The sequence below is a fragment of the Eulemur rufifrons genome, chromosome 29 (assembly GCF_041146395.1).
Source record: "Eulemur rufifrons isolate Redbay chromosome 29, OSU_ERuf_1, whole genome shotgun sequence".
NCBI classification, from domain to species: domain Eukaryota; kingdom Metazoa; phylum Chordata; class Mammalia; order Primates; family Lemuridae; genus Eulemur; species Eulemur rufifrons.
The window spans coordinates 34,730,673-34,757,050 of NC_091011.1; the positions used below are offsets into that span (position 1 = coordinate 34,730,673).

General features: G+C 37.8%; 1 protein-coding gene across 1 annotated transcript in view; it reads right to left on the reverse strand.

The window, feature by feature from the left end:
* Nucleotides 1-644: 644 nt before the first annotated feature.
* Nucleotides 645-26,378, reverse strand: part of TSPAN13 (tetraspanin 13) — a 32,434-nt gene continuing 6,700 nt past the window's right edge. The window contains exons 2-6 of the mRNA XM_069461606.1: nt 10,221-10,388; nt 9,460-9,540; nt 8,668-8,781; nt 7,544-7,657; nt 645-1,761 (exon numbers count right to left, since the gene is read on the reverse strand). Of these exons, the coding sequence (XP_069317707.1) occupies nt 1,687-1,761; nt 7,544-7,657; nt 8,668-8,781; nt 9,460-9,540; nt 10,221-10,388 (552 nt within the window). The 3' untranslated portion in view covers nt 645-1,686. The remainder of the gene's footprint in view (nt 1,762-7,543; nt 7,658-8,667; nt 8,782-9,459; nt 9,541-10,220; nt 10,389-26,378) is intronic.

Sequence of the window (26,378 nt, forward strand, 5' to 3'; positions counted from 1 at the left end):
ACCAAGCAAAGTATTACATTAGGAGAGTCCAGAACCTTCTAGAAATTTCAAAATGTACTAAAACAAACAGGGAAAATACAGAATGCCTTAAAGGAAGATAGAATTCAAAAATCTCCCTTCATGTGTCACTTACAATCTTATCTTATATGTGGGAACACTGTCAGAGCTGCTCCAGAGCTCAAAATGACATTGTGGGAATAATTCAATCCTGTTTTCTTGGAAGACTAGCTAGTGCTGCAGAGTCATGGAAGTGAAAAACATATGAAAGCCTCTAAAATTTTACAGATCAACCATCTGCCCTCTTTCTTGGTCTATAATCTACTAAGACAATTACCAGTAAAATACCACATGCTACCTAGAATGCAAGATTAAAAAAGGACCAATTTTTGTTATTGGGAAAGAACTTACATATTTTTTCAAAATAAATATAAATATAAATGGCTTCTTTTTTTAAAAAGGCTTTTCTCACCATGGAGATCATACCAACCACTGAAACATTTTAAGAAAGGATTTGAGGATGACTACGAGTAAATATTAGTGCTGGATCTTTATGTCCATGGCTTAATTATACATTAAAACAGCAATGCCCAGCTCTAAGTCTGGCAAAGAGCACCTAAAGCAGAAAAAACAGAATTCCACCTCGCTTAATTTATCAATTCTTCCATTGTTTTCTTTTAATCCAAACATGCATACACAAAGAAAGGTTTCTTCTATCCTTTAATTTTTTAACGTAATATACAGAACCACAATACTATTTCAATTTCAAATTGAGAGATCACAATCAAATATGCTTGGGTTTGACAAGTTGCTGTTACAATACTGAGAAATTTCATGAAAAGGGTATTTAACGATTTTTAAGATAATCAAATATCTTTTTGCTACATGGGCCAACACATTAAGAGTAACTTGTTTAAAAACACAGTCTTTTTGACTTCAAATTATTATAAAACAATGTCAGGATTATATAGATTGACTTCCTGAATGATTCAAACTCATTCCATTCTGAAGGCTGAAGGTAAATGTATACATTTCATGAGACACTTCTCCTTTGCACTTACCTGGAAAAGTCAAAAGTGAAATCACAATTTCCTAAAGACATAGCTATTTCTAGAACACACTGGTGTAATCATAAAAGACTACTAGAAGTAAATGACCACTTTTATATTAACACATTTTACCACAACACATCTTTCTAAAAAGACAAAAAAATATTGGGAGTTTGGATTTCCCTTATTGAGCTTAACATAATAGAATCTCATACTTTCTGGCTTTAATAAACTTCAACTTTTTTTCCAGTAGGAACTATCTACACAGCACAGTGCTATGTACAATTATTTCAGTGAGATGTATATTTAGATTAACCATATGACCGACACAAGAGTGCCATACAAAGTTCTTCTGCAGATAAAAACACTAAGAAAGGCCACATGGACAGTGCCAGACACTGTGAGTATAGTAGATGACAGGTACCACTGAGCTTCAGAGGACATCACAGTTTCAATTTTTTTTTCAGCAATGGAAAAAGAAAAACATTTAGAGAAACATGAGAGTAAAAATATATAATTCCACTGTCAATAATATAATTTTTCAGCTATTGTTCCCTTCTTTAAATGGACAAATCAGCTTAAGTTAAAACGAGAGAAGGTGAACAAGATCAGAATATGAAAGATTTTCCTTGTTTTCTCATCAAAGGAATGCACTAGGATTAGCGCGAGGATCTTTCTGGTTCCTGTATCTGTAGGTCAGCCAAACACCCAGGATCTGGAAAGGGGAAAAAAAAAAAAAAAAAAAAGATGAAAAAGAAAATAACATGTGCATATATTTATTCAGTACATCAATAAAATAACTCTGGAGCTTCTTAGTTACTGCACTTCTTTTGTTCAAAAGGGAGAGATTTCTGTCTTTCTTTTTTTTTTTTATTTTACTTTTTAAAGTAAACCAAATGAGAGGCCCTAAGAAAAATTATTATGATCACTGTGGTAAACTGAATGATTGCCCCCAAAGGATGTCCACGTCCTAATCCCCAGAACCTGGGAATATGTCACTTCCCAGGGTAACAGGGAATTTGCAGGTGTGACCAAGTTAAAGATCTTGGAATAAAGAGCTTATCTGGGTGGGCTCAACAACATAATCACAGGCGTTTTTATAAGAGGGAGGCAGGAGGACAAAGATACTAAGAGAAGGCAACTTGAGGACAGAAACAAAGGGAAGCCGAGTCAGAAAAAGAAGACACTACACTGTTGGCTTTGCGGATGGAAAAGCAAGCTACGAGCCAGGCCTCTGGAAGGTGTCTTTGTTTTAAACTTTTGATCAGCAGAACCGTAAGACAATAAATTTGTGTTGTTTTAAGCAATTAAGTTTATGGTAACTTGTTAGAGCAGCAATACAGGAAACTAATTAATACAAACACTAGGCAGTCTAAATAGCTAAAATATCACATATGTTGATAATTCAGGAACAAACTGAGTTCAGTAAAAATTAAGCAATAGCAAAAATCTGACAATCATTTTCCAACACGGATCATTAAAAATGTTGCAATTTCTTCCTCGTCAAGGGGAGGGGAAGCCTATAATTCTAGAAAAATGATTAAGTTGTTATTGTGCCACTTCCCACACCAAGTTCACTAAATTGTTAGCCAACATAGCTTTTTCGAAATTAAAAAAATTTGCTCTGTTTCTGCTATTTCAAAGTTCATCTATTTTACATAATCAAAAATTCTAATTTCTTGAACTGAAAAAGATACAAAATTGTAATGGCATTCCAAACTATATTTCTCACTTTCCAGGTGCGCCAACTTTTAATTTAAATTTTGTTTCACTTCATGGCTATCCGTTAGCCCTTTAAACTATGAATAGAAAATTGTGTAAGTCCCCCATTACCTCCACTGACCACAATAATAATCCCTAAGTTACTGTAAAATTCATAACTGGCAATGTTTATAGCTACAACATGTATGGGCTGATGGAGCTATGATTTGCGGGTTGAATCAAGGAAAGGAAAGCCTAATTTGAGGAAGTAGAAAGTCTCCTTTGGCGTCTGCATGATGGGCGGCACAGTGGAGGGGAAAGAAATTTATTTAACAAGCACACAGGGTATTAGTGAAAGGTATTTGTCCTCAAACTTTATAAATTCATATAGTTCTCTCAACAACCTTCACAAAATAGGAACTAATAATATTGTCATTTTACCAGCAAGGAAACTGAGGCATGGAGAAGGTAAATAACTGGCTAATCATCACACAGGTCCCCCCAGTGGTGGAGTCAGTGTTCAAACCTGGAATCCATGCCCTTCCCCACGTTTGTAGCTTTTATGCATCAATCTGGTGTGTTACTGGCTGTTCTCAGGCTAACATTCCACTGACCATTTCAGCCACACCAGTTGTTACAACACTGAAATACTTACATACCTGTTGTTAAACAACAACTTGTCTGAGATACCCCTTCAACCTGCCCAACCATCATTTCGCTCCCTCTCCACCTTAGAAATTTTGGCACACAGGAAGCTTCCGGTCAGAATTTTTGAGGTTGTGTTAAATGTTTTTTTTTATCACCCCTGGATATAAGCCAAGAATGTAAATCACAGGCCTCGGAGAAGTAAAGTAATCTGGTAACTAAATACAATAATCTGGAGCCACATTTTAGCAGAATTTAATTCCCCCAACTCAGCTCTAAATGACAAGAGGAGAACTTTACCCCACTGCTGAACCACCACCTCCTCCCTCACTCCCAGGGAGAGGGGTGGAAAGGGAGACCACACCCAAAATGCAAACAGATCAACATTCGATAATTACTGGATTTCAAGCTTACAAAGGTGCTCATGACTTAGAGATTTGCAAAGGTAACTTTGACTAGACCTGATCATCAATCCTCCTGACTCTACAACCTGTGCCCAGTATGCCGTAGGTCACCAAAGTATAGCTCATAATATAAAAACGTGTATGTAGAAAGATGCTTAGACTATGCAATAAGTTTGTACTCATGTCATTAAACATAGAGCAGGCAGAAGGAAATATGCCAAAATACAAACAATTATTTCTGAGCAGGCAATTTTAGTTAGTAGATATGTTTAATTTTTCATCTTCTTTTTTTTATATTTTCTTTAGTTTATATAAAGAATATGTATTAATCACCAAAATTTTTTTCAGATTTTAAATCAATGTTTCTGATGGCTTAAATTTATTTGAGGGTATTATAGATAGTTCAAATCAAATCTTTCTGTTTCACCTATGATAAGAACTCAGCAGGTACTCATTGGCCTGATCTCTGCAAATTCTGAAAAACTGTGATTCTGTGAAATACTGAAAAAAACACAAACTTAAAAAGTGAGAAAAATCTACTAAGTATTCACTCTCCAGAAAATGTCAGGTTACATGCGTTATTAAAATCTCTAGCCAGGTTTCAAAAGATGTTATGTAAAATATGGAGCAGGACTGAATGAAAGAACACTTTACAAAAATCTGAGGCTCAGTTTTCTATTTTTAAAGAATTGGTATTTTAAAAAGGAGCATAACTGAAGGCAGTGTGAACTGATGACAAGAAAACAGAGCTGCCCGAAAGAACTAAATCCTCAAAATAAACTCTAGATATAAAAAAGAAACCATGTGGCAAAATTCTGGTAACTACTGAATCTGGCCAATGTATGTATAGAGATTCCTAATTCCAGTTTTTCTCTACCTATATTTTTAAGTTTTCATAACAGAAATCCATGTTCTTTAAAGGAAAAAAAGGAAAAATACACAGAATTCTTTTCAAGCCGTATATAAATTTTCTTGAATTAATGTCATAACCAACTCACAAGTCAGACAGCTCTTTTGTGAGAAAATGTGAAATGAAAAAAATGGTCAGAGTAAGGAAGAAATGTCAAGGAGAGTTTTAAAAAAATGAATATTTAATCTTTGTCTTTTTTTTTTCTTTTTGTCACTCTGTTAATGACAACCAAACATGAACTTTTCATTCTTGAGTGGAAAGAAGAAATTAAATTTGAATAAAATAAATGATAAATACATAGATATATAATTATACTATATAATCGTATATTATATACATATGAACATTATACACTATATCCACAAATGCAATTCATATGTTACACATATATCTTACGCACACATAACATACCCAAATGCAAAGGGCCTTCCTAGGCATAAAATCAAAGCGATAAACCATAGGGGGAAAAGTGATCGATTTGACTACATGAAAAGTAAATGCCAAAGAAACTGAAAGCAGAATAAAGCAAAGAACACAGAAAAAAGTAGAGGAGAGAGAAGAATTAGAGGACATAGGGAAGCCGTGGGAGATGCAGGGAGCAGAGCCTGGCTTTCCAAGGCCACCCGTCCTAAGGCCCACACCCAGCCCAGCCCCTGAGACCTACTCGCGTAGCCTTGTAAAAAATTTCCTGTTTGGTATATCCTGTTCTGAGTTTGTCACATGCAATCCAAAGGCCCTGGACTAAGGCGAAAGTAAATAAGTAATTCACAAAAGAAGAAACATAAATGGTCAAAAAACCCATATGAATACATGGTCAAATTCACCAGCCACTTTTTCAAAACAGCACATGGAATTTTAATACTATTTTTACCTCTAAAACTTTTTTTATAATTTTTTTCAATTTTTTTTAATGATAAAAATGTCTAGAGTTAGTGCTTCAATCAGAAGTTAGTAAAAGTACCCCCAGAAGGCAATTAGATAATATTTACCAAAATCTTTTAAAATGTCCACAGACTATGTCTTATGTTACTTTGAGAAATGTATTCTATCACCCTGTGATGGTCTTTTAAAAAAAAGAGAAAGAAATGTATTCTAAGGAAAAAAACCTAGACAATACAGATAAAAAAATTACATACAAGGAAGTTGATTATGGGACTATGTATTATGGTGACATATTGAAGGGAAAATTACATGTCTAACAGATTAAATAAACATATTAAACTCCAACCATAAAGATACATGCTCATTCTTTTTTTTTTTTTTTTTGAGACATGGTCTCACTCCGTCAACCAAGCTGGAGCACATAGCTCACTAAAGCCTCAAACTCATGAGCTCAAGCAATCCCACTGCCTCAGCCTCCTGAGTAGCTAGGACAATAGGCGCATGCCACCATGCCTAACTCATTTTATTTATTTATTTATTTTTTAAAGAGACAAAGTCTGGCTATGTTGCCCAGGCTGGTCTTATACGCCTGACCTCAAGCAGTTCTCCTGAATCAGTCTCCCAAAGTGCTGTGATCACAGGCATGAGCCACCGCACCCAGCCTCACGCTCAATCGTACAAATAGCCTACCATATATTCCTATAGCTATATTTGCAATCTTACTTTAAAAAATTGTTCTATATACGTTAGACTCTGTCATCTGTTTTAAATAGGAGTGTGACTTAGGCATCTGACAGCGACAATAACAGGGGTCCCTCATCTTTTTTTTAATGGGGCATAATATGGTGACATGTATCAATAATCTATTAATGGCTACAAAATGACAGCTAACACTTACACAGCACCCACCATGTACCAGGTACTATTCTAAGTATTAAAAATTGCACGTGCATTAACTCCTTTAATCATTACAACAACCCTAGGAAGTAGGGCTGTCTATCATGACCTCATTTTTAAAGATGAGGAAACAGAAGTACAGAAAGGTTAAGTAACTTGCCAAGGTCACATGAGTAATAAGCAGCAAAACCCAGACAGCCCAGCTCCTGAGGCACTTCCTTAACCACGTGCTCCTGTGTGCTATACCTTAACCAGTGCATGGTTGAGGAACACAAGCCGGCCCAAAGGTTTGCTGAATAAACAATAAACATTCTTGTGTATTCATTTTACATAATTATACAATTATCTCCATGAAATAAAATAATGTCAGTGGAATTTGTGAGTTAAAGAAAAAAATTTAATCTTGATACACATTGTGAACTCAACCATCAAAAAAATGTTTACAGATATTAAGCGTTTAATAAAGACAAATGAGGATTCCTTAAAAATTATCAAATAATATGTGTGTGGTGGCTTTGCTTATAGATATACATACTATAGAAAAATATTAATTAGTATAAATATATTAGCACAGTGTAAATGTATATTTTATATATATAAGAAATTGATAATAGTGGTTACCTGTAGGTTTTAGAAGGCTAGGAACAGAAGGGAATGGGGATGGTTTGGGAAGGCAATTTCTCAAAGCAAATCTATTAATATATGTTAAACAGTATGAACATCCTACCTCTTTCAAAATTAAATTTGAAATTGTAATTTATCATACAACTCTATAAATAGAAGACTCTCAAGATAATACAGTCTAATCTCATTTCATTAGTTCATTAAATTTTGGGTACGAGGAAACAGATCAAGCATTTCACCCCATCCTAAGGTTAGCTTTAGATTTGTGCATCTTCTGATGCCAAGCCAGGGTTCTTCCTTTCACAATGCTAATCCTCAATGAAAATACCCACTGAAACATTCCAAAAATTAAGGTAAAACGCCATGCCCTTTTGCCATACAAAACAGGAATCCCTGTGACAAAGGAGGAAAAGTACTGAGCGACTTGCACATACCTCTGTAAAACTGAAGAAGAGGCCAATGCCACCAACAAATCTCAAAACCTCTCCAGCATATTCTCCTATTATTGGAGCACACGGTGCGCACGGGTGGCCACTTTTAATACAGCTCTGTATCAATTAAAGAAAAGAACTTCTATTCCAACATATATTTACAAAGAGCACATAAAACTGCACACAATATCTGGGGATACTGTATCCAATCTGAGTCCTTGTTTTTTTTAGAGTGCAAATTTCTAAGACCCCCCCCGCAAGATTTTCCATCTCCTGGTATCTATGCCCTGCAGAATCCCTCCTCTTGAGCGTGGGTAGAACCTGTGAATGGGATGGGATAGTCACTCCCATGCATCTCAACAGAAGGGAGAGATTCTCACGGTGACTTTGGTGCTGCCATGTTGTAAAAGGGGAGCATGGTTAGGACCTGAGAGCAGCTTCTGGTTGCTGAGAAAGACTTCCCGCCAACAGGCAGCAGGAGAACAGGGGCTTTGGTCCTACAACCATGAGGAATTGAATTCCGCCAACCACCACTGAGCTTGAGGGAGGCTCCCAAGTCTCAGGTGAGATTGCAACCTCAGCTAACAAACACCTTGATTTCAGCCAGGTGAGACGCTGAGCAGAGGACCCAGCTAAGCTACGTCCAGACTCCTGACCCACGGAAACTAAGATAACAAATGAGTGTTGTTTCGAACCACTAAATTTGTGATAATGTGTTACACAGCGATAGAAAAGTAATGCAGATCCCTACAAGGAGATAATCCCACAAAAAAGGTCTTCTTGCCGGGGGCTGTCCAGCTCAGGGAGGTGGTAATAGGAGTTTCCCCAAAATCTAAACACACATGATCTGAGCTACTGTTATTTCTCTTTCCCAACTTGTTCTAGGAGGAGTAGAATGGGAAGAAATCAGGACAGTAAACCAAAAGCTTCTGTATAATAACAATAAACCAAAGCCTGAAATACACGGCACTCTGGAGAGTGGATATTGGAGAACAGGAGAATGATACAATAGTGAATATGTAAATATAATACATGTAAAACAATCAAAAGACCATTTCTTCCACGTTAATCATCATTCATCCATATGTGATACACTTACAAATGAATATTTTATGCTTTGTACTTACAGCCAGACAGGTTTCATTTGGGTTAAAATTTCGGAACCCACAGCAATTTAAATTTCTCTGGATGTCATTTCGAGCACTTGCTGTATTGTTCCAACCAACCTCCAGAAGCTGACCCTAGAAAATTTATTTAATATATGCATTAAAAGGTGTCATCCCTGTATAAAATGTATAAAGCTAGGGCCTATAATTTTTAGTACTGAGAGTACCTAAAATAAATGTTCCTTATAAAACCATTATATTTAAAATTATAAAACTTTTAAAAGGCTTATCTCTCAATCTGCACCTAAAATTAAGGCACTATTTCTAACCCAAGAATGGAAAAGTCTTAATTTGTACATGCAATTTAAAGGAAGCACTTGGTTCAAAGGCTTAATTCTCGGAGTGTAACAAGACAAACCTTCTGTTGCCCCAAGACAGAAACCTGTATTCCTCTACAAATTAGAGTTTGAAAAGAATGATTGCTAGAATGGAACTGCAAATATTCTGGAGCAAATGTTTCATTGCATAACGGTGGGTAAAGACCGGGGGAACATCTTTTAGCAGTAGCTCTTTTTACCCAGTGAGAACAAATTTCTATTTAAAAGATACAAAAAATAGCAAGACCTGATGGTGTCTTTGGCTGCCATCAGCTCCACTAATGCAATTAGGAATAACAGAGTTTAACTATTCAGAGTGAAATAGCATTCTGAGCAAGAAGAAATGATTTTCTACTCTAATCATTTCTCTCCCTTTTTCCATACTCATGCTATAATATGTTCTATAACAAAGTAGAAGAAAAAAGTCTTTGCTTACCTGTTGGTCCTGGTTCAGGGCTAAACAAGCACAAGATACAGAAAACTGAACAATAAATACAAGTAAGAGAATAATCATATACTGAGAGTTAAAAGTTAAGGATATTTTTAAATACTCTTAAAATAGCATAAAACAGAGGTACTGACAACTTTAGAATGCACTAGAAGCAATCCATCCAGAAAACTGAACAGATGGCACTTAGAGAAAGTACAAAGAGGATGTACATTATTAATTTGATAATACACTGTAGCTAGAAGTTCATACAGAAAAATACTAATAATGGTAATTATATAATTAAAACATATCTATTAGAATTTCATTCAGAATAAAATAAAAATTCTTACATATATAAAATAGAAAATAAGGATAAATATATGTAAGCTTTCTTAATATTAAATTTAAAAAGACTGTGAAATTCTCAAGCAAGTATTAATGTGTTTAGAAAGGGCCTAGAGGTCTCTCAGTCAATTCAACTTAACTCTGAATTTGCAGTCCAGAAATAGGACTCTACTAAATTTGCAGACTACATGCTTCATGATGTGAGGAGGCAGAGTGGGAATATGGAAATATACAGTAATTTTACCCTAAGATATATTCCTAATAGTGCTTGAACAAATATGCATAACACTTGCTAGGAGGTGCTTTCTGGCAATTCATTTCCTAATGATAACATTAAATTAGTTGTAGCTATCGAAATAGTAATCAATAGTAAGAACTCAACCCAATTGGGGTAAAAATACCACCTCTAAAAAAAAGGATACAAAAAATAGTAACACCTGGTGGTGTTTCACTGCTCCAATCAGCCCCACCAATGCAATCAGGAACAAGAAGATGCCCACTGCAATGACCACGCCGACCACCCGGAGACTGGAAATCAGCCCAAAGCCAATGCCCCACGCAGCAATTCCAATTAGCAACAGACTAACCAACTGCAAGAACAAAGGGGGAGAGATGGAGGAAGGCAGGAAAGAGAGGGAGAGAGACAATAAGGAAAATGTCAGTTTATTAAACATCAAGAACATTGTTTTGGCTCCTGTTTAGTATCTTACAATTAAGTGCTAATACTCAATACTAGAATACCCACAAGATCTCAGTGGGTAGTATTGTTTTAAAAAATTATATTAATCCTCAGTCATGCTTTCAAAATAAAGTCTAACAATAATATGTAAAATTATCTGCAGAGGTCATCTGGTTTGCAAAGCCTAAATGCATGCTACATAAAGTGTATGTAAAACTTCTAGATGCTGATACATCTCAGCCCAACACATTCATCTCTTCACATGGAAATTGCTTATCTTTCTTTCAAAGCCCAACTGGACTGTAACCTCTGTGATGCCTTCCTAGTCCCAAATAGTTGGAAGTAACCCCTGCCTTCTCTGCACAATCTCTGTTCCTTGAATATGATTCTATAGTTCCCTTCATAACACACAGTTTCCAAGCTCGTCTCTCCAGGAGACTGGGAGCAATTGGAGAGTAAGGACCCACATTTTTTTACCTCTCTATACTCCCAGGACCAGGTCCGTGGGGAGCACTCGAAAATTGCTCACAGAACTGTTGCTGAAATGAATTGCTTTAAATGTCATTATCTATTTTACTAGAAACCATATACAGAGAGAGAGGGAGACCATTAAAAGTCTTAGCAAGATAAAAAGAGTACAAGAGATTTTAGCTATTTAGAGTGAAACAGCATTCTGAGCAAAATGAAATTATTTCATATTCCAATCATTTTTTTATATATTTATAGAATGCCATCTGAAAAAGCAGAACACAGGCCTAATGGTTAGGACCTGTCAAACTCAAAGTTACAATTACTTCTTTAAAATAACACTTAAATAAAGAGTATGCCACATAAAGATGAATGATTCACTGGTAGAAGATGTAGCTTAAACAAGTACCAGGGGAAGGATGGGGGAGGGGTCGTGGAAGAGGAAGGAGATGGCATCTTCGCTTCAGTCCTGGGTCAGCTATTTCCCTGGAGCAATCTGCCAGTACAACATCCATCCAGTTGGGAAGAATCAAAATTTCAAAATATATTTTCTAGCACCCTTTAAAGCCTGATAAGCCTTTTTAGAAACATAATAAATCACCACTTAGTCAAATGGATCTTTTTCTGCTCAAATGTGTAATTTTTCATATGTAATACAGTCGTTTATCAGACAAATTCAACCTTTACTGGTATATAAAACCTCTTACACCTGTAGAGACACAAGCAAAATATTGAGCATCTATTTGGATTTTTATCCAACATATTTTTGTATCTTTGCCAACGAGGCCAAGCTTGGGACTAAAAGGAACCATCTGTGGCACGATAGGACCCAATCAGGGGGTTTTATGGACTTGGTGGTACACACAGCAAGCTTTTAGTTTTGCAAGGAGAAGGCGGGGGAAAAATGTTCACCAATTTTGTCACTCAGAAATTTGTCTAGTCCCTGTGACTTTCTCAACTGTCCCTTATCAGCAGGTCCATTGCTTCTGTTTCATTTTCATTGTCCTCACTCACAAGTCTTCTCACAACCTGAAACAATCTTGGGCTGAGAAAAAGTCCTCTGCCCCTTCACAAGTGAGCTTATTTCTGACTTTGTGGTATTCAAATATAACACATCTCCTTCCACAAGCCGTAAGAGACAGCAGCCTGAGGGAGGTGCGGAGGAAGAAGGGCTGGGTGACGCCAGGCAAGAGGGCTATGTTAGTATCCTCACTGCAGCTTGGGCCCGAACACTGAGGCTGGGCCACGTCTGCAACACTTCAGAGCAGCCTGCTGAATTTCTGTGTCCAGAGAAACTGAACCCAAAGATCTATCTATCTATCTATCGAGAGAAAATGAGACAGGAAGAGAGAGACAGAGACAGATTTTAAAGAATCAGCTCACATGATTGTTGTGTCTGACAAGTCAGAAATTTGTGGGACTGGCCAGCAAGCTGGAAACAAGCAGAATTCCTTCTTCCTCAGAAAACCTCAATCCTTGTTCTTCAGGCCTTCAACTGATGGGAGGAGGCCCACCCACATGATGGAGGGTAATAGGATTTACTCAGAGTCAACTAACTGTAAACGCTAGTCACATCTCCAAAATGCCTTCACAGTAATATCTAGACTAGTGTTTGATCACACAACCTAGCCAAGCTGACACATAAAATTGACCATCCCACTAGCTAACGTCAAGTTCTGGCTGTGATGTTTATCACCTAATTCAATTATGCTCATGAGCAGCACTATATTCCATCCTTTAAACCTTAGAGCCAAAAAATATAAAAATATAAAATGTCATATATGAATCATCTCATCTATACCATTCTCCTAACCCTATAGTTTTAAAGAATCCTTTTGAGAATCATATCAAATCTTTCCTATATTAATGAAATTCTTAAATATAAGAATAAGAACAGTTATATATTCTTTTTTTTTTTTTTTTTTGAGACAGAGTCTCACTCTGTTGCCCAGGCTAGAGTGAGTGCCGTGGCGTCAGCCTAGCTCACAGCAACCTCAAACTCCTGAGCTCAAGCGATCCTCCTGTCTCAGCCTCCCAAGTAGCTGGGACTACAGGCATGCGCCACCATGCCCGGCTAATTTTTTCTCTATATATTTTTAGCTGTCCATATAATTTCTTTCTATTTTTAGTAGAGATGGGGTCTCGCTCTTGCTCAGGCTGGTCTCGAACTCCTGAGCTCAAACGATCCGCCCACCTCGGCCTCCCAGAGTGCTAGGATTACAGGCGTGAGCCACCGCGCCGCCCGGCCTATATTCTTAAATAATAATTATTCACCAGCAAATGGTTGGTGCCCACTATGTGCTGAAAGCAGAGATGAGAAGACATTCTTAAGGAACAGGGGTTGGCAAACTGTCTCTGTAAAGGGCCAGATATTTTCTATCAGGCTTTGTAGGTCACGCGTCTTTGCCACAACTACTCAACTCTGCCATTGTACACAAAAGCAGAGATACACAACGTGTGAACAAACGAGCAAGTCTGTGTTTCAAGAACACTTATTCACAGATGCTGAAATTTGAATTCATATAATCTTCATGTATCACAAAATATTATTCTTCCTTTGATTGTTTTTTTTAATCATTTAAAAATGCAAAACCATTCTTAGCTGGCAGGCTATACAAAAACAGGCAATGGGATGGATTTGGGCTGTGAGCTGTAGTTTTCTGACCCTTTCTCTAGAAGTCAGTGTGAGAGAGAATGAAAAATTACAATGGGACAAATAATTGCTACAACTGAGATTTTTACAAGGTGGGTCACAATGTCAAAGAATAATTTAAAACAATCCAAGTAAACAGAATAGACCAAAGACTGCAAAGAAATAGTAAACTAGCAAGAAGTAGGCTGAAACATGACCTCCCCCTCACCCCGTGAGTATTACCTTATGTAGCAAAAGAATGATTATTACCTTTTATGGCAAAAGATGTGACTAACTTAAGGATCTTAAGAGGAGGAGCTTATCCTGGATTATCGGGCGGGCCCTAAATGTCATTACAAGTATCCTTATAAGAGAGAGGCAGAGAGAAATTAGAGAGACACACACAAAGGAGAAGGTGATGTAAAAAAGAGGCAGAGATTGCTGCAGCCGCAAGCCAAGGAATGCCGGCAGCCACCAGAAGACAGAAGAGGCAAGGAACAAACTGCTCCCCAGGGCCTCCCAAGGGAGCCTGACTCTGTGGACACCTTCATTTCAAATGTCTTGTCTCCAGGGCTGTGAAAGGATAAATTTCTGTTATTTTTAAGTCACCCTGTTTGTGGTAATTTTCCACAACAGCTCTAGAAAACAAATACAGAACAATTCACACATGTGGAAGAGGACATCAGGAACCTGTCACTGTCACAGAAACTGCCTGATATTTTACTATCGATGGAGTCCCTACCATGGAGCTAAAGGGAGGCATTCAGGCATCCCCGTCAGCCTCCTTCCACCCAGCAAACCAAATACTCCATTTACAACACCAGCATTTCAGCAAAATGAGAAAACTCTTCAATGCTCACTCAGTTGCCAATGAAAAGGCTTGTTAATTATGAGAATCTATTCCCCTTTTAAAAAATAATTTCTACTACCAAAGGGGAGGTGAAAGCACTAGTCTGGTTCTCAGAATAGGCATTATGCTATTACTGAAAACATTATCGAGAATATTCACAAGTATTTCTGTTCTGATTTTTTTCCCCCCCCCAGATATGGGAAAGAAGAGACTGCTTCCTTTTAATATACAGCTCTCTGTCAAGGGTATTCCTCACCAACTTGATTCTGCCGTGTCTTTAATACAGTTTTCATTCTGTTCCAATTACCGCTACCAGGCAACCCTCTAAAGCCATCAAAGACGGTTACCTATTGCTGCTTTAACAAATCACCACAAGCATAGGGGATTAAAACAACATAAATTTATTGTCTCACAGTTGTGGAGGTCAGAAGTCCAACACGGATCTTAGTAGGCTAAAAGCAGTGTCAGGCTGTACCCCTGGAAGCTCTAGAGGGAGAATCTGTTTCCTTGCCTTTTCTGGCTTCTAGAGGCCACCTGCTTTCCTTGGCAGTCCTTGCAGGGCCAGCACCATTCCACCTATAAACCTCTCAGACCACAGCCTGCTTCCCTCAGCACGTCCCCTTCTCTGGCTCTGACCCTCCTGCCTCCCTCTTATAAAAACCCATGTGATGACATAAAGCTCACCCGGATAATCCAGAATAATCTCCCCATTTAAAGATTCTTAATTTCATCACATCTTCGAAGTCCCCCTGACTATATAAGGTAACATATTTGAACATTCCAAGGATTGGGATGTGGACAACTTCTTGGAAGTGGTGGTAATTGAGCCTACCACAAACGGTTCTGGGAACAGGTAACTGAATTACCATAGAATCCTTCCTGCTACAAATATTTTAAACATTAAAAAAGATTGCAACATTGTATGTAAATATATAGCTGAGCACAGAGAAACTAGAGGAAACTCCCACAGGCCAACAAAGAAAGAGGAACAGAAAGTCAGAACTGTAAACAAACAACTGGCGCTATGGGGTCCCATGAGAGGTGAGGAAGGAGTTCCTGGATCAGAAAAGTCCCTAAGGGGGAGGGATTTAGGTTTTAAACCAGGCAGTATCGGGAAGTGGACCCCTGCATAGCTAGGATCTTCAAAAAGCTATATTCTTAGTGCGTAAAGGGTTATAGAAAAACTGTAATACATCAAGGAAGACCGGAAAGATTTTTCAGTCTCTTCAAAAAAGTTTGCAAGAAAGAGAAACACCAAGCCTACCATGCCCAGGTTTGGAATCTAAATGTACACTACTTCAGACATGCAGGAATCTTCAAGACAAGCAATTCAGATAAAAGCTGATCACAGGAGATGGTGGCATTTGGAGGAACAAAATTCACAGAAGTACATCCAAAATGACTCAGGAGGGAACTTTCCAAATCTCAGCCCTTAAATGATTCCCAAGGAAAAAAATAAAAACTTCACTGCTAATCAAAAATCACAAAATGCATAAGAAAAAAATTTACATGAGAGAGCGGTGACAAACATAGCAAAAGAAGGATTAGAGCTCCCAAGAACTTTTGATAACGGAACTAACTGAATGAGGCTAAAATTAATATATTTAAACTGAATAAAAAAATAAAAGAGAAGTAAAAACAATATGGGGGAAAGCATGTTTTAAAAAATATACAATTGAAAAAGTCAAATAAACCCAGAGAAAGGAGAAAGAAGAGGAAATTATTTTAGGGAGAATATATAAAGCTTCAGTAAAAGAGAAAAAAATAACAGCCCTCAGCCAAATTATTTTTTAAGGGAAAGAACAAGAGTAAATCTTCCCAGATTGTTTTAACTGATAAAGAATACCTATCAAAAACCCAAAACAAAAATCATACCCAATGCTCAACTTAAGAAACATTTCCTCCAAAATTCAGGAATAAGACAAGAGTATGGGGCTTTCACCACTTCTGTTCTGCACTGTAGGGGAGGAGTCTTAGACAATTGAATAAGAGTGAATCCAGAACAACAATGGGAGGAGGGAAACACAGCTATCATCATTCACAAATTAATAGGAGTATCTACAAAGGAAATCCAAAAGAATCCACCAATTATTAAAATGGTAAGAACCAGAAAAGTTGCTAGAGACAGGATCAATACATAAAAATTAACAGCATGCTCATGCACCGAAAATAATTTTAATGTATTTCTTTAGGATACAATTTGTTACATGCTCCCAAAACATAAGGTACATGACAATACAAATCTAATGAAAGTAGTATAAGATCTTCATGAAGAAACTTGTGAAATGTATTGAAGACCATGAAAAAGACCTAAAATAAATGAAGAGATAGATCATGTTCATGAATAGAAACACTCATTGTGGCCGGGCACAGTGGCTCACACCTGTAATCCTAGCACTCTGGGAGGCCGAGGCGGGCGGATCGTTTGAGCTCAGGAGTTCGAGACCAGCCTGAGCAAGAGCGAGACCTCATCTCTACTAAAAATAGAAAGAAATTATATGGACAGCTAAAAAATATATATACAGAAAAAATTAGTCAGGCATGGTGGCACATGCCCATAGTCTCAGCTACTTGGGAGGCTGAGGCAGGAGGATCGCTTGAGCCCAGGAGTTTGAGGTTGCTGTGAGCTAGGCTGATGCCACGGCACTCTAGCCCAGGCAACAGAGCGAGACTTTGTCTCAAAAAAAAAAAAAAAAAAAGAAACACTTGTTGTTATAAAGCATTAATTCATACCCCATTTAACTTACAAATTCAATCTAATTCTAGTAAAAGCCTCAATACGGTTTCAGGTGGAACTTTATACAATGATCCATTAATTCATACGGAAGAATAAATGTCACAGAAGAGCTAGGAACATTTTTAAGAAGATTAAGGAGAAAAGCCTACGGCTGCTATACTTTGTCTCAGCCCAGATGCACTGTCACCAGCACCACGCAGAAGAAATGCCCCTCGTGGCAAATCAACCCTGTCAGTGATTAAATCTAACTGTCCTGAATCCTGCTTTTGTTGTTGTTTTCACCTGTGCCCTGCAAAACTTGAGCCTGACTCTATGTTTGTTGGACATGTTTCATTTTCTTTAATTAGTAAAATCAAAAGAACTAAAGAAGTTAAAAATCATCTAACAAATATCAGAACATATTATAATGGTTCAGTCATTAAAACCAAGCAACTGACACCGATCTATGTAAGCCAACAGTGTGGTCTTTGAGAGAGATGGAATTCTACACCAGTAGGGAAAGGGTGGGCTTTCATAAATAGCCCTGTGACAATTACTTTCCCATTTTGAAAAAGGATAGTATTAGTTCCTACCTCACACTACAGATGAAGCTCTACATACAAAAAGCACAACCTAAAAGTACCAAAAACATTTTAATGACTCTGTGGTTAAAGAAAAATGGCTTTAAGAGCCCAAAAAAGCACATATAATAATGACATGGTATTTACTATGTTTAAGGAGGTATTCTAAGTGCTTTACATTTATTAACTAATTTAATCTTCACAACAACCCTAAGAGATAAGTAGTACCATTGCCTCCATTTTCCAGATAGGAAAAGTTGTACACAGAGATGTTAAGTAACTCACCCAAGGTTACGCAGTAAGGCAGGGGTGGAGCTAGGATATGAACCCAGGCTGCCTGGCTGCAGATTCTGTGTTTTCACCGATCATACTATACTTCATGTTAAAAACTTAAAATTCTAGAAAGAAATAATAAATGCTTGAGGTGATGGGGAAAATATTTTGTAAATTCTATACTGTACAATGAAAAACAAAACTACTAGACAAATGTGGGATAAGCTTAGGACAAGAAGATATTTCCAGCACACACATAAGAACACCTACCAATCAACTTAGGCCAAAAACCAAACTGAAAAGTGGTCAAAAGTAAGAAGAGGCAATTAATTCACTGAAGAAGAATTCAGAAGGTCAATCAACACGTGAAAGATATTAAAACTCATTAAAAACTGAGGAAAACAAAAATTAAAACAGTAAGATGCCATTTCATATGCACCAGATTGGCAAAAGTTAAGCCTGATGACACCAAGGAGGTGGGGAATCTAGAACTCACAGACAAGTAGAAATGTAAATTGTTGAGACACTTCACAGAACAAATTAGCAGCACCTAGGAAAATTAAAGATATGTATCCCTTACTAACCCAGCAATTCTGTTTCTAGGTTAATCCCCAAGAGAAACACCCATGTCCCCAACTACACCTATATCAGGATTCTGCTGCAGCCTTGTTTGTAACAGTAAAAAATTAAAAACAACCTCAAACATCATGACTAGGGAATTCATAGACTCTAGTGTGATCACACACTAGACTACAAATGATTTTTATCTATTTCTATTAAATTGACAAACATCAAAAATATGAAAGAATAAATCAGACACCTTCCATAAATATAGAGAAAACAACCCATTTATATAAATTTTCAAACACAAGAAACAACAGTGTATATTCTTTGTGGATGACTAATATGTGAAATTGTCACAAACATGCATGGAAATGACAGATGTTGATTTCAGGATAGTGACTACTTTTGAAATGGGAAAAATGGGGACAAGCCTTAGAGTGGGCCTTTAGCTCAACCGTTAACACTTAACTTCTTAAAAACAGAGATTAGCCGGGTGTGGTGGTGGGTGTGTGTAGTCCCAGCTACTCGGGAGGCTGAGGTAGGAGGATCACTTGGGCCCAGGAGTTTGAGGCTATAATGTGCTATGATTGCAACTGTGAATAGGCACTGCGCTCCAGCCTGGACAACACAGTAAGACCCCATCTCTTATAAAAAGAGAGAGAAAGAGAGAGAGAAACAAAGCAAAACACTGGTATCTATGAAATCTAACTAGTGAATTCACAAGAGTTTACCATATTAATTTCTGTGCATAGGAAATATTCCCTAATAAAAACTAGCCTTGAAAGTTTTAACAACCCCCTCTTCTTACTAAGTCCCAAATTCTAAATCCTTTGGCTTTGCTTTCCTCTGTAAATTAGTCCAACTTTCCTCATCCAGACTTAGTTGCCACTATTCCCCAAACCTAGCTGATTAAGATATTCTCATTTGTCTCTCAAATATTTCATATTAATTCCCATCTGTGCATATTCAGGTACAGTCCACATTCCCTCCTACAAATTGTTCCCATTTTGGGAAAAGGAGGCTTTTGAATGAAAATGGTACACATCTGAAGGTAGCAGGCAATACCTTGTTGATTCTCCACATGTCTATAACAGAAAGCGATTCTCCAGCTCCATCACACTTGGATGATCTCAAATGTGAACCAAGACACTGCCCTACCCCCTCCTCATACACAGCTCCCAGGTACATAAACGCATGGAGTCTCATTTGTAAGAGCCATTCTTGAAAGTGAAAGAGAACATAGATTCAATTGTCCAATACAAAAAAAAATTTGCATTTATTATTACAACAGTGAAACTGTACAAATGAACTTATTTGAGTTCATCAATTTTCTGAAAAACCCCCAAAAATATGTTGATTTTTTTTAGTTTAAAAACTGAAAACAGGCCGGGTGCGGTGGCTCACGCCTGTAATCCTAGCACTCGGGGAGGCCGAGGCGGGTGGATCGTTTGAGCTCAGGAGTTCAAGACCAGCCTGAGCAAGAGCGAGACCCAGTCTCTACTAAAAATAGAAAGAAATTATATGGACAACTAAAAATATATACAGAAAAAATTAGCCGGGCATGGTGGCGCATGCCTGTAGTCCCAGCTACTCGGGAGGCTGAGGCAGGAGGATCGCTTGAGCCCAGGAGTTGGAGGTTGCTGCGAGCGACGCTGACGCCACGGCACTCACTCTAGCCTGGGCAACAGAGTGAGACGCTGTCTCAAAAAAAAAAAAAAAAAAAAAAACTGAAAACAATGTGTTTTCCTGTGATGGGTGTTTCTAACACCTTATAACAAAAATCTTCCAAATATCCATAATTAACTTTTTAATTTAGAAATAACACCTAAAGATTTATAGTATGCCTCTAATAAGATTTGATTATCAGTGTTTCTTTAACTTTTACTAAACAGGAGCCCTTTAAAGATAATAATTAAACAATTTACTTCTGAATAGTGGTAATTATGTGTTATGGTTAGTTTGTAATTTGGGAGAGAATGAGATTATGTGAAAGTCTTCCAAACTAGTGATCTAAAAATAATTGATTCATATAAAATTAATTCTAAATGCATAATTAAAAAGTCTGTTTGTCCCTAGAACTTACTAGACAAAGGAACTGCAAAGAATCCTTTGTTTAATAATGATAACAGTTTTCTTATTAAATTAATTGTAAGAGAAAGTAAATTTAGGCCTATGACAAACAGTTTCCTTCCTTTGGGAGACAGAACTGCTGATAAAAACAGATGATGCATCTGTTAACTCATTGTTAGTAATGTTTTTACGAGCAGGAAGTGTCAAATCTTTCCTATTTTCTCTTTAAAATAAAGAAAGAGAAATCATATAAAAGGAGCTTTGAAAAAGAGTTAAAAGAGCTGTAATACAAAAAGCACACCAAAGCCAGACTGGCATTGCTTCCCCAAGCAAATCCCAAGAGCAGGTGACAGTGACAAAACTACCAGTGCATACTGGAATAGATTGTAATGAAGGTGACAAAACAGGAGGATGCTGGTGCTAGGGAAGGTGTAGAAATTCTCAATCAAGGCTCACAAGACAGCACAAACTCACCCAACAGCAATGCACAAAGGCACCTGGACAGTGATCGTAATCTATCCCTTTCATTTTATCGGTGAGGAACTTAGAGGACCAATGTGACATGCCCACTGACACAGTGGCAGAGTTGCAGCAAACTTTCTGATCAGTGCATTTTTTTCCTCCCTATAGGACTGTATCATACTGCCTACCATATATTTAAGTAGTTTTTAACACTGAGATGTAATATTCAAGACACTATTATAATGCATAAGAAATTGTAGTTCATGCTTTGTAGCCAGATCAATATGTATTATATTTGAATAGCAGCACCTCTTTAACATACTCCCTATGAGACCTGGCTGCACAGTGATGTGTTAAGAACAATAAAGCTCTCTACTCATTTGACCTTTCCACTAGTTAAGCACCAAATGCTAGCTTATTCATTCTGTGCTTTTTATTTTTCTTTTTATCTGACCCAGAAGTTTCGTTACATACATCTGCATTCACACACAAGCACGAGCACACACAATGTGTTGCCTAGAGAGGGGGAGCAAGAAATTCTACTTGGGCTGAAGAGACTTTATCTTTGAGGTCACTCCAGCAATCAGAATTGTTTAAAACCAATCAGCATGTGTTTAAGCACCTTTTGGATTGATACATGCAATGTTAGTAAAGAACAAAGAAAGATACCTGCATAATGTTCTCTATAATCTAGCATAAGTGGGTGTTGAAATGTTAAACCTCTACACTAAGACTTTCAAATGATGAAGAAAGTGCCAGAATATCCTAGAATTAAGAAGAAAGAAATTGCTGCCCAGAGCAGGAATGACCTCAGTCTTAGACATACGTCACTCTTGCAACCCAGTACGTGTGTTTCTCATACGACCCTTAGTAAAAGTGCCTCACTGGCCCTTCCGACCATCAGCAGCTGCAGACACACGAGATTCAGGGCCACCAATCACAGTTGTTCATGCTTCTGTCAACAATGACTGATCCAAGGGATGAGTACATAAACCAACAAGGTCAATAAGTATGTCCCATAAAATCTGATACAGGAATACTGAAAAAAAAAAAAAATGGGTTCCTCTGCTATAGCAAGTTATAAGGACAAAACTGATTCTGCCAGTGGCCATCTTGAACATGGAAAGATCTAGCCTCAAAAAAGATGCTAAGCAGAGGCTTAGCTGAAATGTAAATAGAAAGAGTAAGAGAATTCTGACCTTTTCTGAGCTTCTTGATCCAGCAAAACCTTATAATCCAACTATCGGATGTCCCAGTTATATGAGCCAACAAATTCTTTAAAGATCATCAATAACCCATAAAGAATCCTGATTAACACAAGCTTCATCTTGCAGGATCTCATCATAAATTTTTTAATATCTGCAAAGTTGCATCAACCCTGTTTACCTTTACCACTATGACTGCTCTACCTACTAAAACCAGATCTAAATTCTTCCCCTTGTCAATAAACTTTAAGAAAACATGAGCACTCCCTGTTAGCTGAAAAGACCTCCCTAAAGCTTCTTTCCCTAAGATCAAAAGACGGAAATCAATGAGCCAGGGTAATGTCCTAGACCATCTTTCTTCTGCAAACCCCTCCTTAGGTTTCCTAAATTTAACTCCAAGCTAAGTTTTACTACTGAGCAGGCTAGTGGCTACCTGCAGATTAGGAGCAGGGGATTGGGGGGCAGGAAAGAGGGATTATAGAGAAGGAGACTTTCCGGGTGATGAATATATTCAAGGTCTTAAATGTGGTAACAGGTTCACGGGTGTATACATATGACAAAACTTATCAAATGCTATACTTTAAGTATGTGCAGCTTACTATGTCAATAATGCCTCAATAAATCTGTTGCCCCTCCCCCCCCTCGGCAAAAAAACAAAAAAAAAGAGACAAAGCTTTACAAGGAAAGGAATTTTAGAGCATCTTCCTGCTTCTGGCATAGAACAAATCATGGTACCTAGAATTGGAGATGTAATTTGATGACAAGGCAGAAAGCCACATGCCAAGGATGGCTGCGCAGCAAAGCAGACGGAGACTGGGTCCAGGACAACATGCTTGAATTGTATACCTGCTCTGGGTTACCTACATCTTAACTTCTTTTTACATGAAAACAATAAACTTTACCATTTTAAGCAGTGGTAGGTAGGTTTCTATTACCTGCAGCTGAACTCTATTCCTAACTAATATTATGGTCTTTTTTTTTTTTTTCCTTTTAAAGCCAAATCAGATCGGGTCATTTCTATGCTGGCTGTCCTTTGTTTCTGATCTTAGGATAAAGTCCATACTCCTAAACTGACAAATACTCAGATGTGAAGGGCCTGGATTACCTCTGGAGGTAATTCGTTAGCCACTATTTCCCACCCCAGCCATACTTTGAATTCTTCTGATGAGCCTTCTACACTTTAAGTGCCATATAATCAAGGCATATGTTGATCTTATATTCCTAGCACCTGGCTAAGTGCCCGGTACAGAAGAAGTGTTCAAAAATAAAATGTGGAATGAAAGAGCTTATGATATTGCTCGTTACACTTTAAGGACAAGCAAATGCTTATTCACCAACCTATGCAATATTTGGGGGGAAGAAAATTCAGTCTAATGATGTTCCATATTACTGTTTATATAACCTATAAAAGAGATTTTCATTCTTTCAAATATCCACCATGTTTCATGAATAAGATGAAAAGAGAGATTTTTTTTTTTTTTTTGAGACAGAGTCTCACTCTGTTGCCCGGGCTAGAGTGAGTGCCGTGGCGTCAGCCTAGCTCACAGCAACCTCAAACTCCTGAGCTTAAGCGATCCTACTGCCTCAGCCTCCCGAGTAGCTGGGACTACAGGCATGAGCCACCATGCCCAGCTAATTTTTTTCGTATATATATATTTTAGTTGTCCATATAATTTCTTTCTATTTTTAGTAGAGACGGGGTCTCACTCTTGCTCAGGCTGGTCTCGAACTCCTGACCTCGAGCGATCCACCCGCCTCGGCCTCCCAGAGTGCTAGGATTACAGGCGTGAGCCACCGCGCCTGGCCAAAAAGACAGATTTTAATATTGCTAAAACAGCCACTTTTTTTGACCATCAAAATTCCCCCAGTGTAAATGGATTGCTTTGAGGATGAAAGAGGAATTTAGAACATTTGAAAAAACTGGATTAGATGTTGTAGTTAAATTATTCAAAAATGTTTTGTTAGCACTAAAGCAAGAGAGAAGTTATGATGGTAGTGGATGGCAACAAATTTAAAATAGTAGTAAGATCAAGGAGTAATGGGATCAAATAAAAAAAAAACAAAAAATTAAATAAAACAGTAATAAGATATAGAAACACTTTATCACCAAAACATAATAGAGCATCCATAGATATGTAAGGAAAACAAAAGCCCCAGACTATCTTCCTCCATATGCTTCAACATTTATAATAGGGAATTACAAGAACATTGAACTCTCCTCTGAACTTCTGCTTAATGTGGAAAACTGAAGCACAAACATGTGTTTCTATGATGCCAAACATCTGGATGGAAATGTGAAAATTCTATAAATAATCTAAATTTTGCTAAATAACCAGACGTTTACTGTTGAAGGCAAAACCTCAGTTCTTTGATTGCTTTATTTTTTCATTCTTCAAATGACACAGAAAGCCTGACTTGCTCCTGCCCATATTTTTCTTCTTTCTGGTGCTCCATGGTGCCAAAATACAAAGTATTATATCTCCTGAAAAGAAATTTCATAAAGGAAATTGAAAATAAGGGACCCACACTTGTCATTTTTCCAAGGATAACTAGTTTGAGGTGACATCTACACCTGCCAACAAAGTTTCAACCCCAGCCTATCTTTTCCTTCTTTGGAGCACTTTTGGGCAACAAGAAATGAAATTATGGGCAGAACAATCCTGCACTGACTCCAGCATTCAGTCAATTAAATGCCAACCATATGCCAAGGCTGTTCCAGGCACGCAGGAAAACAGGAATGATGAGGACATGGTCCTTACTGTTGAGGGGTTTATCATAAGAAAAATAAAAGGTTCTTTTGAACGACTTCTTTACTGACAAATTCAAGAATCAAGTCTTGTTCCTCATCTTACTTATCAGCAGCATCTGACACAGATATTTAATCCCATGTCCTTGAAATGGCTTGCACTTGGCTTCTAGGACACCTACCTCTACCCAGTTTTCCTCCTACCTGATGGGCCATTCCTTTCCAGGCTCCTTTGCTGAATCTTCCTCATCTCCTGGACCTCTTAATGTTTGAGTGTCACTGCTTCAATCCACAGACCATTGCCCTTCTCCATCTACCCTCACTAACTTGATTTCATCCACTCTCAACTCTTTCAATGGCTCCCTAAATTTAAATCTCCAGGTAACCCTCTCCCCTGAAGGACAGTGTTGTTAGTATGAGTGCTGCTTGACATCTCCCCTTGACTACCTACTGGCATCACATCTAATACCCCGTACGTTCATCCCAAAGCCAGCTCCACTTGTCGTCTTCCCCATCCCAGGTAATGGTGAATCTATCCTGCCAGCTGTATAAACTATAAATCACGAGTACTCTGTGACTTGTCCATTTCTCTCAAAAAATCGGGTCTGGCCCCACCTCCAAAACAGGCCCAGAATCTATTTCTTTTCATTCCTTTGGTACCATACTAGTCCAAGATTCCTTTGTCTCATGTCTAAATTACAGCAATAGCCTTATAACTAGTCTCACTGCTTTCACCTGTGCCATCTATAATCTATTCTTAATTCAAAAGCCAGACTATCTTTTGCATACAAATCAGACCATGACTCCCCTCAGGCCTAAACCCACCAACGGCTCCCCATTTCACTGGGTTTAAAGCTCAAGTCCTTATAGTGTTCTCAAGACCATCATAATCTGGGCCCCATAACTTCTCTGCCCTCATTTCCTACCACTGTACTGCTTGCCCATTTTGTCCCTTGCATAAGCCAGAAATAGTCCTCCATAGGGTCTTTTCAAAGGCTGTTCCCTCTACATGAAACACTTTTCCCAGATATTTGTTTTTCATCTTCCTCAAGCTTTTCTTCCCATGTTGTCTTCCTAAGCAGGCCAGTTGTGGCCACCATAGATGAAACCATGTACGTATCCTCCCCCATCCATCCACCACTCTTCATTCCATTTCCTCTGCTTTATCCTTCTCCATAGCACTTGGTTACCATCTACTGTGATCTATAATTTATTTATTTGTTTAGCATCTGTTTGCACCCATAAATATAGGCTCCATGAAGTTATGCCATTTTGGTTTGTTTTGTTCACTGCTGTTGGTACTCGATTAATATTTATGAGTACAATGAATAAAA